Source organism: Zootoca vivipara, chromosome 1 (assembly GCF_963506605.1).
Source record: "Zootoca vivipara chromosome 1, rZooViv1.1, whole genome shotgun sequence".
Taxonomy (NCBI): domain Eukaryota; kingdom Metazoa; phylum Chordata; class Lepidosauria; order Squamata; family Lacertidae; genus Zootoca; species Zootoca vivipara.
The window spans coordinates 40,759,292-40,776,537 of record NC_083276.1 but is presented as its reverse complement, the minus strand read 5'-3'; the positions used below and the strand labels follow the sequence as shown (position 1 = coordinate 40,776,537).

Genomic DNA, 17,246 nt, shown 5'->3' with positions numbered 1-17,246 from the left:
TCATCTGATTTTGATAAATTTATACTTTGCAGGATAGATTAGTGTCAGTTCTCTTCGCTTGTAAAATTTCAAAATATTGTTCTGAATTTTTTGGTAGTGTTTCACAATTCCCCAGGTTTTTTGGGGGGGCTGGGGCTGGCACGGGGCACAGTCCCCAACTGCCTGTGCCGTGTGCCCTTACCTGGCCTGCCCCACCTTAAACACCATACCACCCCCCTACCCTCAACCACTGTGATTGGCCCCCCTGGTCCCCGAGCTCCTTTCCCAGACCCATCTTCCCTCCCCCCCAAAAACAACAACAGCGACAACAACAATCAAACAAATTAAGAACAGTTTCAAGAGATCATTGAATGCTCACAATAATTTATTTCAGCAAGGAAGGAGCAAGTTAGTGCAAAAGAGATTAAAAGTCATGTTTATAACATAATGTACGTTTAATACACCTCAGCAGTTTAAGGGTGAGAAGGGACCGGAATAAAGAAAGAGTAATTAGAGTGGATTAATGCTTCTCTGAGCCAAAGTTGTGAAATGTAGAAGCAACATGCCTGAACTATTCCTCTGGTTCATTTTTTTTTCTTATGTGAAGAATACACATATATCTCATGGACTGTATATTGTAAATCAATATGACTTTTAAAATTAGACACCACTTTGGTGGCACATTTTGAGGACTGGGCTTTTGACAGAATCTGTTTTTGGAGCATGTCTAGCTATCATACTAATGTTCTGGACCATGAAAAAAGCAACATATATTAATTTTTGCTGGTTGCCTGTCTCTTTTTCAGTACCGACCCTGAAAACAAGCCCTAAACCTTTGAGCTCAAAAGCTTGGAGTCACAACAGGGTTTGTGCAGAAAGTAATTACAAGTGCACATTCCTACCACATGCAGCAGGATTTATCCTATAGACTCATGCAGCTGAGGAATTCAGCTAAGCTTTAAAGACCCTCAGGTAGAAAAAGGCATCTGGGGTCAGGGAAATACCATGCTAGTTGGGCTGCAACTTACATAAAGAGAACCCTGCAGGAAAGATCATTAGGAAGCACCCAACACAGCTGGCAATGAATGTTCCCCCCTCTCAGCACTAAAAATTGTAGCACACATAGGGACATTGTCCTGTTAAAAATTAGGAAGAATAAGGAGCACATTATCTATTCTAATAGGACCCTCCCCCCCGCAACAATAATGTTTACACCAGGCATGTGTGTCTAACCAAATATTTAAGTTTATTTAAGGCTTCTTCCCAAAGTTGGGTACTAGGGTGATGACCTTTTTACAACATCATTTTCCTGTATCATAATTTGATGAGCTTTCATTAAAGATTAGATAAAATCTTACTTTCAAAGAGATTTGATAAAAAAAACCTCACGCACAAAATGATTTGAAAAATTTTATTTATCAATTTTTTGACCATTTTTGAAGTCACTGTAAGCAGATATAAAATTGAACCCAAGCTTTAGAGTCACATATATACAACATTATATAGGGTCATCAAACACACAAGGAAGCTTTTTTTAGCTGCAGTAACAGTATAGGCGCCGCTAGAGGACGATGTTTTGCTACCTCTTCTGTAGGTTCTTTTCCCAGCATGTCCGGCAGGGTCTGCTGGCTGAGTTTTGAGGTCCCCAAAAGGGGCTTTTACCTTGCGCAGGTGTGACATTTGTATACCCTATGTTGCTAAGAACACTCCCCATTGTGGAATGTGGTGTTGTGTCCAAATTTGATACATAATATATATATTATTGTTAATACAATTTTATGAAATGGTAAAACGGCATACAAAAAAAAGTAAAAACGGTTTGTGCGTAACCTTTTTAAATATTTCAGTGGAATATACCTCATTTTAGTCATTAATAGGCAAAAGTTCATCCATTTGTGCTACAGGAAATAATTTTTGAGGGGGGAAAAATGAAAACGTCATCACCCTATTGGGTACACAATAATATATAATTAATCGTATAACAACACAATAAAATATAAATTCATTGAAACAATAGGAACAACTAAAGCCAAAACCGCAGCTTCAAACCAGGCCATGTACAAACACATTCAGCTCCAACCCTTTAAAAAAGCATGGGCAAACAGATAGGCCTGTGCTTGGCACTGAAATGACAGAAGTTTTGTGCAGTGTCAAACTAGGACTAAGGAAACTCAGGGTCAAATATTCTCTAAGCTATGCTGCTAGGTGATCATTGGCCCATCACTATGACTCAGCCTAACCTCTCTCAAAGGGCTGTTACGAGTATTAAATGGGTGGCAAAGAAACACGTATGCCACCTTGAGCTCCTTACATGGAAAGGCATAATAAAAAATGTAATAAAATAAGTAAGAGGGAAAGCTTTTAGACCCAACCAAGGCTTCTGAGAGTGGAAAGGAAAGGAGATGTGATTTTAGCTTGTTCTTACTTCCCAGTCAGCTCAAGAGGGTTGAGGAACCATTTGGAACAGCATGGGAGGTATATATGGCAGACATCTGAACGTGTCCAGAAGAGGGCAACCAAAATGGTCAAAGGCCTGGAAACGATGCCTTATGAGGAACGGCTTAGGGAGCTGGGTGTGTTTAGCCTGGAGAAGAGAAGGTTAAGGGGTGATATGATAACCATGTTCAAATATATAAAAGGATGTCATATAGAGGAGGGAGAAAGGTTGTTTTCTGCTGCTCCAGAGAAGCGGACACGGAGCAACGGATTCAAACTACAAGAAAGAAAATTCCACCTAAACATTAGGAAGAACTTCCTGACAGTAAGAGCTGTTCGGCAGTGGAATTTGCTGCCAAGGAGTGTGGTGGAGTCTCCTTCTTTGGAGGTCTTTAAGCAGAGGCTTGACAGCCATCTGTCAGGAATGCTTTGATGGTGTTTCCTGCTTGGCAGGGGGTTGGACTGGATGGCCCTTGTGGTCTCTTCCAACTCTATGATTCTATGATTCTATGATTCTATGATTCTAAATGAATGGAAATCATATCTCGCTTTCTGCTCATGGAAGCCTCTCCGGAGCCAAGATACAATTGCATACACCCCAATGGCAATAAACAGGATCACTAAATATTAATCTCTCTCTTCTTAAGATCTCGAAAGCATCACTGTTAGTTTTACTACTCAAGTTTTATTACTGTTTATCACTTCTATAGTAGTGTGCAAGTCATGAGGTGGGCCATAGAAGTAACACAGCCCTTCTGCTGTCCAGAAATCATACAGTTTTCAGTAAATGAACAATACAGGAATGGTAGTGGTGGGAATAATAATAATAATAATAATAATAATAATAATAATATATTTATACCCCGCCCATCTGGCTGAGTTTCCCCAGCCACTCTGGGTGGCTTCCAACAGAAATATCAGAATACACTAATTTCTTAAAGATTAAAAGCTTCCCTAAACAGGGCTGCCTTCAGATGTCCTGATTAAGGAATGGCAATGAGTATTGGTCCTTTTGCGACCTTTTGCCCCCTGATGAAGCCGCTGTGTTTTTAGCAGCTTTGTGAAAAGTAAAATTATAAGCAGGTAAAGCTTTACCCAGCATGGAAATGCAGCAATGAGGAGAGTCACCTGTTGAATTTCTGTCCAGCCTGCCATGGGGAAAAGCCAAGTCCTGCTTGCCGTGGCTGGTGGATTAGGGCAGCCTTCTTCTAATTCAAGTCCTTCAACTCCCATCAGCTCCAGCCAGCACAGCTGTGAGGGAAGCTGTGGTCCAAAACTTTTGGAGGGCTCCAGGTTGGGGGAGGACGGCTAGGGGGTGCAAAGGGAGCAGTGAAATCAAGTCCCACTGGTTTTAATGGCAGGATTAGGCATGTGCTTTAATCTCTCCCATTGAAAGCAAAAGTGCTTGACTTTGGCAGGATCATTCCCCTTATTTGGCCTGCTGTAAGAATCTATCACCTCAATAACAATTTCGATGCTACAGCAGGTACATTATTTAAGCAGGTCCTTAGCAACCCTTAAACCCTTGAACATTAGGATAGCTGCAATACATTTCTACTCGCAAGTGTTTAAAATGCAAAAAGAGAGATTCCCTCACAAGCGTAACTCAATCTTTTAATTATTTGTCCAAATGTCAGCCTGTGTGCTGATTGCCTCAGCTGATTTACTTCTTGACAAGAAATGTTTGTATAAGGACGCCAGCAAGAAATATGAGAAGAAAGGAAAGCCCTTAGGGAGGTTTGAAGAGTTCTTTTACGGCTAAATCTACTGAATAGCAGTTGTAGCTGGACACAGAAGAGAAAAACCCACACACTATAATTTGGAGAATTACATTAAAATCGTAAGCACATTTGCTTGGAGTAAGGATGGATATGGTAACTTATATTGGTGATGGACTCTATTGCCACTGCACTTGCAAAGCTGGAATTTTTTATTTTTTATTTTGGAAAAGTGAACAAATGATGGGAAGAACTAGTAAGCCATCCCACTTGGCGCTACTAGAAGGAATTCACAGGTACTTGGCAGTACAATATTTTCATGAAAGGGAAATATATTGTTAAATTTTTGCCCATCCAAAGGTTTTGAAAGGCTTCACACTCAAAAATGGTAACCCTATATGTACAGTAATTTATCGTATTATTCTCATAATAAAACACGAGGTCAATGTTTATACTGGTATTTCAAGAAGGGAAATGCTTCTGTATATTAAGGAGTAGTGGCTTTTTTGTTTGTTTGTTTAACATATCTATTTTGTGACCACAAAACAACAACAACAACAAAACAACATATTATACATACATACATACATACATACATACATACATACATACATACATACCCGGCCCATCCGGCTGGGTTTCCCCAGCCACTCTGGGCCAGGGCCAGCCCTATGGCAAGGCTGGGTGGCGCAGGGTGCCGGGCCGCCAGGGGGCACTGCACTGCTGAGCCTGCGGCAGCCGCACTGCGCGCTGTGCCCGCCAGACAGCCGCGCTGGGAAACGGGGCGGGGCGGGGGGGCGCCAGAGGGAGAGCCAGTGTGGTGTAGTGGTTAAGAGCGGTAGACTCGTAATCTAGGGAACCGGGTTCGCGTCTCCGCTCTTCCACATGCAGCTGCTGGGTGACCTTGGGCTAGTCACACTTCTCTGAAGTCTCTCAGCCCCACCCACCTCACAGGGTGTTTGTTGTGGGGGAGGAGGGGAAAGGAGATTGTTAGCCGCTTTGAGACTCCTTCGGGTAGTGATAAAGCGGGATATCAAATCCAAACTACTCTTCTTCTTCTTCTTCTTCTTCTTCTTCTTCTTCTTCTTCTTCTTCTTCTTCTTCTTCTTCTTCTTCTTCTTCTTCTTCTTCTTCCCACGGTGCCAGGGCGCCAGATATGCTTAAGACGGCCCTGCTCTAGGCGGCTCCCAACAGATTAAAAACAGAATAAAACATCAAACATTAAAAACTTCCCTAAGCAGGGCTGCCTTCAGATGTCTTCTAAAAGTCAGACAGTTGTTTATTTCCTTGATATTTGATGGGAGGGTGTTCCACAGGGCGAGTGCCACTACTGAGAAGGCCCTCTGCTCTAAGAGAAGTCATAATTTCTGTGTGAGTTTTCTGTTGAATTGGTCAACAGAATTGGTCAAATGTATACTAAAATGTGTCCATCACTTACTGAGAGCATGGCCCAACTTAAAGTTAAGACTCAATTTCAGTGTGATGGTTCACTATGTGCATAAATGTATTCCATTGAAGCCAAGGAAATTAAAAAGTTTGGCTGGATTGTGTCCCTTTTGGCCTGCCATAAGAATTAGTTACAAATCTGTAAAACTCAGACTGTTGCTTCTTAGCACTGGCAAGAGGGAATCTCTGATTGGCGCATGAAATATGTATTTCCTCCTTTTGGTATCTTAGTCAGAAACAGGGCCTTTTCTCCGTGATGCCTGACCTGTGAAATGTCCTAAATGGGGAGATCTGTCAGACTCCATATCTTCTGGTGTTTAAGCAGGTACTTAAAACCCACCTACTTGCCTGTATAATTGTTGTTGGTTAATTTTTAAAAAAGCTTTACATCTGATAACAAATTCAAGTTGCAGGCTGACTCCAAAACAATGATTAAATTGAGCATCTGTATCATCCAGCCATTGAGTTTTGATCATTGCTACATTGGATTGTTTAGTTGATTTATTGATGCTGCTTTTATATATTGCTTATACTGTAAGACTTTGTGGATTTCATTAAAGCATATGCCTTTATTCCTTTTTAAGCCAGACTGTTAGCCAATTTGAACATAAAGAATAAAGTGGACATCTAGGCAGATAAAGGCACAGTCAATAGATCTACCATAGCTTTAATCATCTCTTCAGTAGACCATATGAAAGGGTGACTGAAACTGTGATTGGGCTTCCGGATGTTTTCTGGCTGACAAAGTCACATTATTGCCCCCTATATTTTCCACAACATATAGAGCGCAACAGGCTGAATGGTAATGTTTGTAACAAATTTTTACTGGTTACTTCCTAACATACGAATCAAGTCCAGGATGTACACCATATACTATCCTTAAGCAAGGTATATAACCTATTTAATTAAAGCCAATGCAGATATATTTATTCCTTTCTTTATACATTCTTGTTTGAATTCATATATTACACAGTCCTCGAATGTGATTAAGGAAAGGTCCACGGAATGTCATGGATGACACAACTGATGAGGTTGGCTAGCATTGGCGGCAGACACAGGCAGGCTGGCTCAGGCACCTGGGTTGGGCAGAACAAGGTTTCTGGATATTTCCTTGTTTCACACTCAAGGACTGTGTAACATATGAATTCAAACAAGACTGTATTAAGAAATGAATTAATACTATCTGCATTGGATTTAATTAAATAGGTTATTATTTACCTTGCTTAAGGATAGTACAGTGGTACCTCGGGTTACAGACGCTTCAGGTTACAGACTCTGCTAACCCAGAAATAGTACCTTGGATTAGGAACTTTGCTTCAGGATGAGAACAGAAATCGCACGGCGGCAGCGGGAGGCCCCATTAGCTAAAGTGGTACCTCAGGTTAAGAACGGTTTCAGGTTAAGAACAGACCTCCAAAATGAATTAAGTTCTTAACCCGAGGTACCACTGTATATGGTGTACATCCTGGACTTGATTTGTATGTTAGAAAGTAACCAGTAAAAATTTTGTTACAAACATTACCATTCAGCCTGTTGCGCTCTATATGTTGTGACTATTGCATCTGCGTAACAAGGTATTGTATTTGTTTTGACCCTATATTTTCCACTCCCATATGCAGGCATCTCTGCATTGGCCATTCTTACAATGTTCAGCATTCATATTAGGATCTGTGCACAAACATGCAATCCTTCACAACCACATTTGGAAACTTTAATAGGTGGCGCTGTGGAAGCGAATGGCGCTGTGGGTTAAACCACAGAGCCTAGGGCTTGCCGATCAGAAGGTTGGCGGTTCAAAACCCCACGACAGGGTGAGCTCCCATTGCTCAGTCCCTGCTCCTGCCCACCTAGCAGTTCGAAAGCACGTCAAAATGCAAGTAGATAAATAGGTACCACTCTGGCGGGAAGGTAAACGGCGTTTCCGTGTGCTGCTCTGGTTTGCCAGAAGCGGCTTAGTCATGCTGGCCACATGACCTGGAAGTTGTACGCTGGCTCCCTCGGCCAGTAAAGTGAGATGAGCGTCGCAACCCCAGAGTCATCCGCGACTGGACCTAATGGTCAGGGGTCCCTTTACCTTTACCAGCTTTCACTGTCACTGTTCTCGCTAGGCCTCTGTACGGCCTATAAAAATGTCACTTAAGGACTATTGTGAGTGCTGCAATGTGGTGGGCTAGGAAACATTGGCTCCATTGTGGCTAAGGTATTGATGCTGTTACAATTAGACCAGTCGTGTCCTCACACTATCAATAGGACATTTGTGTCTAATTCTGTGACCGGTTGCTTCCCAAAAGCTCTTCTGCTCAGGCTGGTAGCAAGTTGCTGCAGGTATTATTATTATTTTAATACACAGGTGGGAGGTGTATTTCCAGTTATAGATCATATTAAAACATTCTTGGTTCATTGTCTGGTACTTTTCCTTCATTTTGGTGCCTGGTTTATGCTCTTTGGCATGAGAGATCAATGCTTCCATTATTTCTGTGTGTCGTCAAGCTGTTTTATGCAGGCGTTATTTATAGTTATATTTTGACAGGGAGAATTTTTCCCTTGTTTTTCCAGCCAGATGTACTGCCTTGTCTCTCAGAAGAGCAGCTTAATGCCCTTCTGGAAGAATGTATGCAAACCCCAAGAAGAGTAAACAGTCTTACCTTGCCAGAATCTCAGGGATCCTTTCTTGAACGAACAAGTCTCTGTTGCAACACAGCTAAAGACATCATTCCATCAGATGATGCCCAAAGTGTGGAAAAGCTGGCAAACCCAGAAATGATGGATGCTCAAGATAATGATACATGTTCAAAGGAAATGATGGAAACCTCTGACTGTAATCTCAGCAGAGCATTGGATGAATCTCACCTGTTAGAGAAAAAAGAAAATGAGAATCAAGAAAGCCAAGAGGAGGAGATTGTGCATGCCAGTAGCTCTGAGGACTACTTCATGTCAATAGCCCTTAGCACAGACAACCTGAAAAAGCCTTCTTTTCTTGATGAACCTTTTTATTGTATCAGCACGAACAATGAGCCATCCACAGATGTCAACATTCCTAGCATACCATTGAAAACCAGAGGAGGTGAGGTTCTTAATAAACCATTGGAATAGGCTTTTGATTGTGATTTTAAAAACCCAAGCAGGTTCTCATCGAAGGTATGCACTAATGTATGATGATTACACTGGTGGGGCAAAAAAGCCCTTTCATAAGGCACAAAACGATGCCAGAAATAACACAAAATTTCAAAATGTTTTCTGACATTCTTGAACTGACATAAATAGCTGTGAGATTAGTTCTCAGGAAAAGCACTAAAAATAATGATTGATTATGTCAGCTGGCAATAAAGTTGGATATACACAGATGAATTATCTCTTTAATAATATGTAAACCTGTTTCTTTTGTTCATTGTGTCGATAAAATGTGTAAAGGGTTGCAGAAAAGGTCAACTGACTGCATTTTTTTTAAAAGGAACTGGTAGCATTGCTCAATAATAATAGAGAGGTGATGGGTATTTCTAGTTAGAGATCATTTTGAAATTTAATTGGTTTAGTGTCTGGAAGTTTTCCTGTGTTGCCCAATAATATTAACAAAGGGTGGGAATACATTGTCTCTCTATTCTGAGCATACCACTGTAATGCACAGGAGTCCTTAGAAGTCAATTAATGTGTATAAGTTGGCCATAAGTTGTCCTCTTTAGTTGTGGCAAAGTGTTCTGAGTACTCATCAGTCATTTTGACTTTTCTAACAGAAGCCTCTGCTGCTGAATGACACTTGAATGAAGAATGCATTTTAACATATTTTGTTGTTGAGTCTTTGCTGTGGGTTAAACCACAGAGCCTAGGGCTTGCCGATCGGAAGGTCGGCGGTTTGAATCCCTGCAACAGGGTGAGCTCCCGTTGCTCAGCCCCAGCTCCTGCCAATCTAGCAGTTCGAAAGCATGTCAAAGTGCAAGAAGATACATAGGTACAGCGGGAAGGTAAACGGCGTTTCCGTGTGCTGCTCTGGTTCGCCAGAAGCGGCTTTGTCATGCTGTCCACATGACCTGGAAGCTGTACGCCAGCTCTCTTGGCCAATAATGCGAGATGAGTGTCGCAACCCCACAGTCAGTCACGACTGGACCTAATGGTCAGGGGTCCCTTTACCTTTACCACCTTGAACTATCCAGGCAAAGAAGAGTAGAGTAAATGCAAGACATAGAATTCTCACAAGATTTTGGCAAATATGTAAATATGTGGTTATTGCAAAAAATAAATCAGTGTCTAGCACCCTTTCTGCTTCCCTAATGTCTCTAGTACATCTAGGGATGGTGTTGGACCAGCATGACCAATGGTCAGGGATGTTGAGAGGATGACTGAAACATCTCCTGTGCTATGGTTATTCATAGAGCAGCAGTTGACTTTCCCAAGTGAGAATATAGCCGAGCAAGGATTTCCTAGGTCAAACTCCAGTATTCTATCAAATGAAACATTTACTTGGAATACAGAAATATTGCTTAGCTAGACATGCCACATTTTCATAATGTAGTATCTTTGTACCCATCTAGTGGCCATCATGATTAAATGTTTGGGATTTGCCATTTTTAGTAGGCTGTAAGGAATTATGTGACAGGGACCCAGACATACAAGCTAGAAAGCACATGAATTTTGCATAATACATGGTATGGAAAAAGTGGATAGAGATAAGTTTTTCTTCCTTTCTCTTAATACTTGAACTTGGGGCCATCCAAGGAAGCTTAAATGTTGGAAGATTCAGGATTGGCAAAAGAAAGCACTTCTCCACACAGTGCATAGTTAAACTATTTGCTTCTCCAGGCAGTAGTGATGATCACTTTGATAGCTTTAAAAGAAGATCAGGCCAGTTGTCAAAGAACAAGGCTTCCAACTAGCCACAATGTTTTACCACCTCTTTTGGAGGCAGGATGCCTTTGGACACCTGTTGCTTGGAATCACAAAGTGTGCTCTGGACTTGTTTCCTGGCTTCCCACTGGCATCTGGTTGGCAAATACCCTGGGCCAGGAATAGTCAATGCGATGTCCTCAAAGACTCAGACTTCCATCAGAATAGCCAGTGTTCTCAGTGTTCAGGGATGATGAGAGTTGTATTCCATCAACATCGGGAGGGCACCATATTGATTACCCATGGCCTAGTCTGTGGCCAGCAATGCCCAGGGTGGGCTGATGGCAGCAATAACATCCAGCTGCTTTTTTTCATTTATACTTCTGAATACTGCAGGCCTTTCAATAAGCCAAGAATGGTTTTGTTTCTGTACAGATGAACAGCAAGATGAAGACATGACTGAAGAGTAAAATGCTGCCACCTTCAGTGCATTGGTAAAGTCTATTTTGTTGGTTATTGATTTACTTAGTGAAGATCATTTCAGAAATCATCCAGATCTGAGCCATATTCGGTGAAGATGTTTTCCCCATAGTAAATGCTTTTTGTCTTACTTTTCTGTGGCAATTGGACTTCTAAATAAAAAATTCTCTGTTAACTTGATTTCTGGAAACAGCATCAATACCTTGCATGCATGTTAATGTTTGTGTTTTTTTTAAAAAAATAATCCCAAAGATGTAGTTTTAGGCTTCTCTACCTGGTTTCTAATTATGAAATCTTGAAGAGTCTTAGGAAATAAACTACATGACACTGTATGCCTAGGTTGTCACGGTGCACGCACTATAGCAGCAGCTTTTATGTAACTGAGACATAAGTCCACATTCTTTACAGTGAGCCATATTTAAATATAAACAGAATATGTGTTTTGCAGATTCATCTAAACAGGAGGCATGCAGAGAATGGGATGCTCAAAAGTACCTCTGTTTTCTGTTTGAAACTTGATTCCCTGCTACTTATAAGAATCAGGACATGTTCATTCTTGTGTGTTATTTGATGATGATTTATACAAAAATCTGAGTGGGGAAGAACTGCAAAATGCTGTCATTACTTTTATGTTTGCTTCTGTGGTTTGTTTGTTTGTTTGTTTATTACTTTGAAAACATCTACAGTGACTAGACTCTGTGCAACACTACACCACCACCACAAAGGCATGGGCCCTGTCCACAGGTTTATCATCAAAGATAAAGTCTAGTCACGCATTAGCATAGAGTCAATGTACAGGCAGCTGTGCAAAACTGTGGACAGGGAGTCATATTAAATCACATAGTAACATACATTCTGTTAGAAGTAAAAAACAGCCAGTCTGCTACTCAGATGCACATTCCATTTATGCCAACACCAATGCATGTGTGAAAGCCTGTTATTCTGGCAAATCATGTAGGGAACTGCCCTGCCCTTTCAGCATTGAGTAAAAAAGAAGATAGGGATTTATTTAGCATTCATTAATCATCCATACTGTGTTGTTCAACAATAATTAGAAACCCGAGGCCCCTGCCTGTAGTTTAACAATCTACAAATTAGAAACAAGGGAGTAAAGGGGAGCAATATGAGCAAGTGGTTGTTGAATAGCAATAGGATTATAATAGATTGTGCCTCGTCCTCAAAGGCGATCGTGCGAGAAGAGCACAGTGGGCCCCCTATGAAGGGTATTTGCACTGAAATATCTTGCTGATCTGTGCCTCCGCCTGCAGCTGAGTGGGCATTGCCTTGGAAGGAGCCATCTAGCGGCAAGATGTCCCTGATAAAAGAGGAGCAGTAGTGTTGCAGTGCCATGGTTGTAGCCATTTGCTCTGGAGATTGGAGAGTCTGGCTGTACATACTTCTAATATGTAGCCAAGCCCACTCCCATGGCACGTCTTTCTAAACCTTGACCCTTGCTGTGGGTTTCCCAATTGAAGATGTGGCATTTGACCACCACTGATGATTAAGGCAATTGAGGTTTAATTTTAAGAATGGATTTATGTATTGGTGAGGGGTGGGCAGCTTTAGTCTCTCTGCTTAACAAACGAGGTTGGCATAAGGAACACAACCAAAGAGGAGAGATGCCAGGTGAAGGAGCTGATATAACAGGCATTGGGCACAAGTGCAAAGGAGCAGGTTTAAACCTGTTGGTACAGGATGTCCCAAGAGCAGGGATTGGTTCTGGCAGATCAGCAGAAGCGCACGTGGCCGTCTGACTAAGTGAAGGAGCAAGAAGCAGACACCAACTTGTCTTGCTTTAATAATAGAAACAGAAGCCTGGCAGGCAAGCAGCAGAGCGGGCTGGAGAAGCTGCTATGCAAAACTGATGTCTGTTTAAACAGCAGCAACTGTAAATCCAGAAGTGGCCAAATACTATTGGTTGAACAGACTGATTCTGTTTAGATGACAGTGGAGGATGGAGCTCAGTTGCATCTGGTACAATCTCTTAGCACACAGTTTGCGGTAACCATGTGCCGCTCAGGCCCTGCTGCAGCCTGATCAAGATGGGAAATTGGGAGCAGAGCCTAGAAGCTTGCCATGGTTTCTAGTAATGTGGGCACCTTTGTAGCCGTCTAATCCTGCCAAACTTCCTCTTTCTCTGGTGCTCTTTTATATCCTTTTTAGCTGTAATAGGATTGTGTGCAGCATAGGCTTTTCTTTCACTGTACCATTTTTGAGCATCTGCAAAGCTGCTAAGCAAGCCAAAATAAACACGTTCCTTAAATCACAAATCACTGCATGCCAATATTCATTTGCCTTAATTTTACACCTGGTTAGACAAGACACCTTTGCTGTGGTTAGATATATACAGTGACATTACTGTCAGAAGTTCTGACTGCCACATGACCCAGAAGCTGTACGCCAGCTGCCTCGGCCAATAAAGTGAGATGAGCGCCGCAACCCCAGAGTCGTCTGCGACTGCACCTAACGGTCAGAGGTCCCTTTACCTTTACCTTTATAAGAGGCTGACACAAAGCAACATCTTACTGACCCAGTTTTGGATTCCTCAGTGTTAGGGTTAGCACTAAGCTGCTGAAACAAGTGAAGCAGGTATCACTATATACCCTTTCAATACATTCCCCTCTTCTTCTACCCATACCTGTTCAGCTGTCTTCACATTGTCATATCAGTCCTTCTTTGATGAATTTTACCACTTACTTACGACATGATCATACTAAGGACCTAAAATTCAACATCTAGGTCCTCAGGACGGATAACTGATGTTCAGAATCATACTAGTAACCGTTTCTGCCTTATAGAGCTTTCCTTTGATCTAGTTAGAACAGCACAAAAAATTGGGAGCTACGGTAACTTAAATTCCCACAACAGCAGTTATCCAGCAGAGCTAAAGCTCCAGAAGATGTCCCACCAAGTCTGCCTGTATATCAGAGATAAGGAACCTGGGGCCCACCATGATCAGGGATAATGGGAGTTGTAGTCCAGCAAAATCTGGAGGACCACACTTTCCCTGTCCCTGTTATATGTAGCCCAGTGTGTTCCAGTCCAAAGTCCATTACTCAGTAGGTAAACAGGCGCAGAAAATAAACAAGATAAAGCATGTTCTTTGCTTAGTTTGAGCAACCTTCATAAAACAAGCATGTAACATCTTTTTGCAGAATCCTATTACCATCCAAAGCTTTTCCTCGACATCCTCCCTTGTACTGTAATAGGGGCGTCAGGCCAAAATAAGGCATTTGACATATTGCTACCCACCCCTCTCTTACGCATAACATTGTAGGGAATATTAGCGCCTACTGTTGTTCTCCTGTTGGCTGTATTATTTTTTTAGCCAAGTTTTACTTTAGTAGTTCCATTATAGCATGCAATCTTTCATGAAAACTACCGTATTGGCCTGAATATAAGCCACACCCCTCCCAAATTCCGACTGTGAAAAGTTAAAGTGCGGCTTAAATTTGCGACCTTACAAAAATTGGCTTTTGCGATATCGCTGCTGAAACAGACTTTTGGTAAAACAGAATGGGGATGAGTGCCTGCAAAATTTTAAGGGAGTGGCTTATATTCGGGTGTGGCATATATTTGGGTCAATACAGTAATTGCTAATGATTTTTATTTTGTGGTACAGGCACACTCTCTGTGCAGGCCAACTTATAGGCAGCAGGGGCATTCAGTCTGAAACAATCTCTTGTTTCTGTTGGTCCCAATTCCCAGCAATTATGCCCAGGACGGCAGTTTCTTTCCCATTATCCCTATAAGGAGGGTAGTGTTCCCATCACCCCCACAATTTTCCTAATTTCATTCATCACACTTTTCAAAAGCATGCAGAAGCCATTCTAGAGCGAGACGCAAAATTAGATTTCTCAAGTGTGCTCCTGCACTTTTCTTTTTTCTTTGTCTACTCAGCTGCCATGTCTCATGTAGGGGTGATCAAGTCCTCCGGAAATGAATAGGCAAACATGATTGTTTTCTCCCCAGTGAGTTTGCACATTTTTAATGCTGACCAAAAGTGAGGGGGTTCAGTTTTTCCCCTGAGAAACATCTCTTCATGCTTTTATGAGAAAAACCACACGTTTTGAGTAAAATCCCCCCCCTCTCACTTTCTGCTCCTGTACTTCCCTTAAGCATCTCGTTCTCTGTTGCATATTTCTTGTTCTGAGCTCTCTGGCTGCTTCCTCAGCCTCAGGATCACCTGCTATGGCTGTTTCAGCTCTGCCTGGTTTGCGGGTGCTCTGTTCTGCTCATGCTCGCTGTTTTTCCTTCTGCTTACAGCATGGGGGCATGGTCTCCACTGCTCCACTTTGTAGCATTATACAGGCAAGTGACCTGACCATTTTAGGCTCTTCTAGTTGTCATGTGATCGCCAATGCCCAGGTCCTTTTGGACCCAGAAGAGGGCAGAATAGGGGCAGCGGACGCTTATGCACGCTCCCCTGGTACACACAGGGACTGGGAACAGAAGCCCCTGAGAAATGGCCCCCACCTATATAGGTAATATGTTTGAAACACTTTGCAGACGATCACCTCTAACAGCCATAATTGTCCTCTTGTTCTTGAAACGACTCTGCCTTCTAAATAACAAATGTCCCCTGCAGACCACATTAGATCTCAGTTCTTATTTTGACTGACTTGCCTGGAATAACCTATAGCCTATCTGGCAATGTCTGTTTTCCATTGTCCCTGAGATAGGCACCAAGATGCAGGCAAAAAATGTACATAGTTGGATAACATTGGGTCAAACCATGGTACTGACTGGCTCTGCTTGCCCCATGACGGTGGTCCTCTTAGCCCACAAGGCACGGTAACCATGTACCTCTCGGTCTTGGTCCCAGGGTGGTCAACAGAGAGGCAGGGCATTGAAATTTGCTAGGGTGAATGTGCCATGGGTGTATTGCTTGAATTTGAGCTGGATATGCACGTGTGCAAAATTGCTAAGCGTGTAGAAATAAACAAAAGGACTTAAGAACTCAAGTTGGGCCTGCTTGATCAGGCCAATGGCCTATCTAGTCTAGCATCCTGTTCTCCTATGACCCCTACCGTGATCCCAAGGTCTCGCTCCTAGTCGGTCACCACCAGTTCATGTTAAACTCAAAAATCCTAGATGCTGCAACCTTTCTTCACATTGCTTACATCACAAGAGAACTTTACAACGATAGCACTTCTTATACATAAGACGTTACTCATAAATGCCATCTGTTTTGTCTAACCGCAGAAGCCTGCCACAAGGCAACATCTTCCCATTAATCCAAATCAGTGCCTCAAGTTCCTGTTTTCTTGTCTTGTTCTAGGCCGTGGGAGGAAGCAGCTTAGCATGTCAAGCACATTTCATTATTCCACTTTTCTTCACTTTTGCCTCCTTCACTGCTCATAACCTGATACTCTTGTAAGCACATGAGGCCACCATCACACCAAACCTTAAAACATGGAATTACTTGCTACAGACAAATAGTAGCCAACCTGGGCAAAAGGTATTCAATCTGAGTTAAATCCAGTCCTCTGGACATACAGTCAAGTAATTGGGCAGTAGAATAGTCTCAATCTTGAAATCATCATCATCATCATCATCATCATCACAACACCTTTTTCCCTGATGGGGACCCAAGGTGTCTGACAGCTAAAATGGAAACAGCTAAAAACATAGAAAAAGAGCAATCATTAAAGAAAATTAAACATTAATAGAATATATGTGTGATATTAAAACGTACAGAGCATTAGAATAAAAACATCACAGCACCAGCCCTTCCTTTGCAAACAAGAAGGACAACAACAAGGGCGCCAGTCTAATTTCTCTATGAAGGGGTCTCCAACGTCTGGGAGAAACCACCGAGAAGGCCCTGTTCCGCATTCCTCCTAAGTGAGCCTGTGAAGGAAGTGAGAGTGAGAGAAGGACCCTACCTAAAGATCTCAGAGCCTGAGCAGGTTCACATGAGGGAATACGGTTTTTCACATAGCTTGGACCTAAACTGTATATGGCTTTAGAGGTCATAACTAGCACTTTGGTTTTGTCTGGAAACAGACTGGTGGAAAGCACTTTAGCATGATGGAAGTGTGATTGAACAGGGGTTGTAGTCCAAAACATAGGAAGAGAGAGCCCTGCTGGATGAAGCCAATGGCCCATCTCATCCAACATTGTGTTGTTCTCTTTGTGGCACACTAAGTGTCTATTGATAATGGAATTGCACTCTCCCTGCTTATGATTCCAAGTAACTGGTATTCAGAGACACACTGCCTCCAGCATTAATTGATGTGTAGAACCGTTCACCTTAAACCTTTGGCTCCTGTTGATAGTAGAGAAGATGTACAACATGTTCTGTCTTTGAAAGTAGGATCTGTGTGCCATAGGATGATCCTGCAACAGTCAGCACCATTCAAGCAA

At 42.2% G+C, this 17,246-nt stretch overlaps 1 protein-coding gene across 4 annotated transcripts in view; it reads left to right on the top strand.

Moving 5' to 3' along the window:
* FSIP1 (fibrous sheath interacting protein 1) overlaps positions 1-15,587 on the top strand; it is a 74,244-nt gene extending 58,657 nt beyond the window's left edge. For 3 of the 4 annotated variants that reach the window (XM_060273323.1, XM_060273317.1, XM_060273310.1), the window contains 2 exons: positions 8,136-8,643; positions 10,833-15,587. In XM_060273323.1, the coding sequence (XP_060129306.1) occupies positions 8,136-8,643; positions 10,833-10,867 (543 nt within the window). In that variant the 3' untranslated portion in view covers positions 10,868-15,587. Of the gene's footprint in view, positions 1-8,135; positions 8,673-10,832 lie in introns of those variants that run through there. The other variant, XM_035110887.2, reaches the window with a different exon arrangement.
* Positions 15,588-17,246: the final 1,659 nt, after the last annotated feature.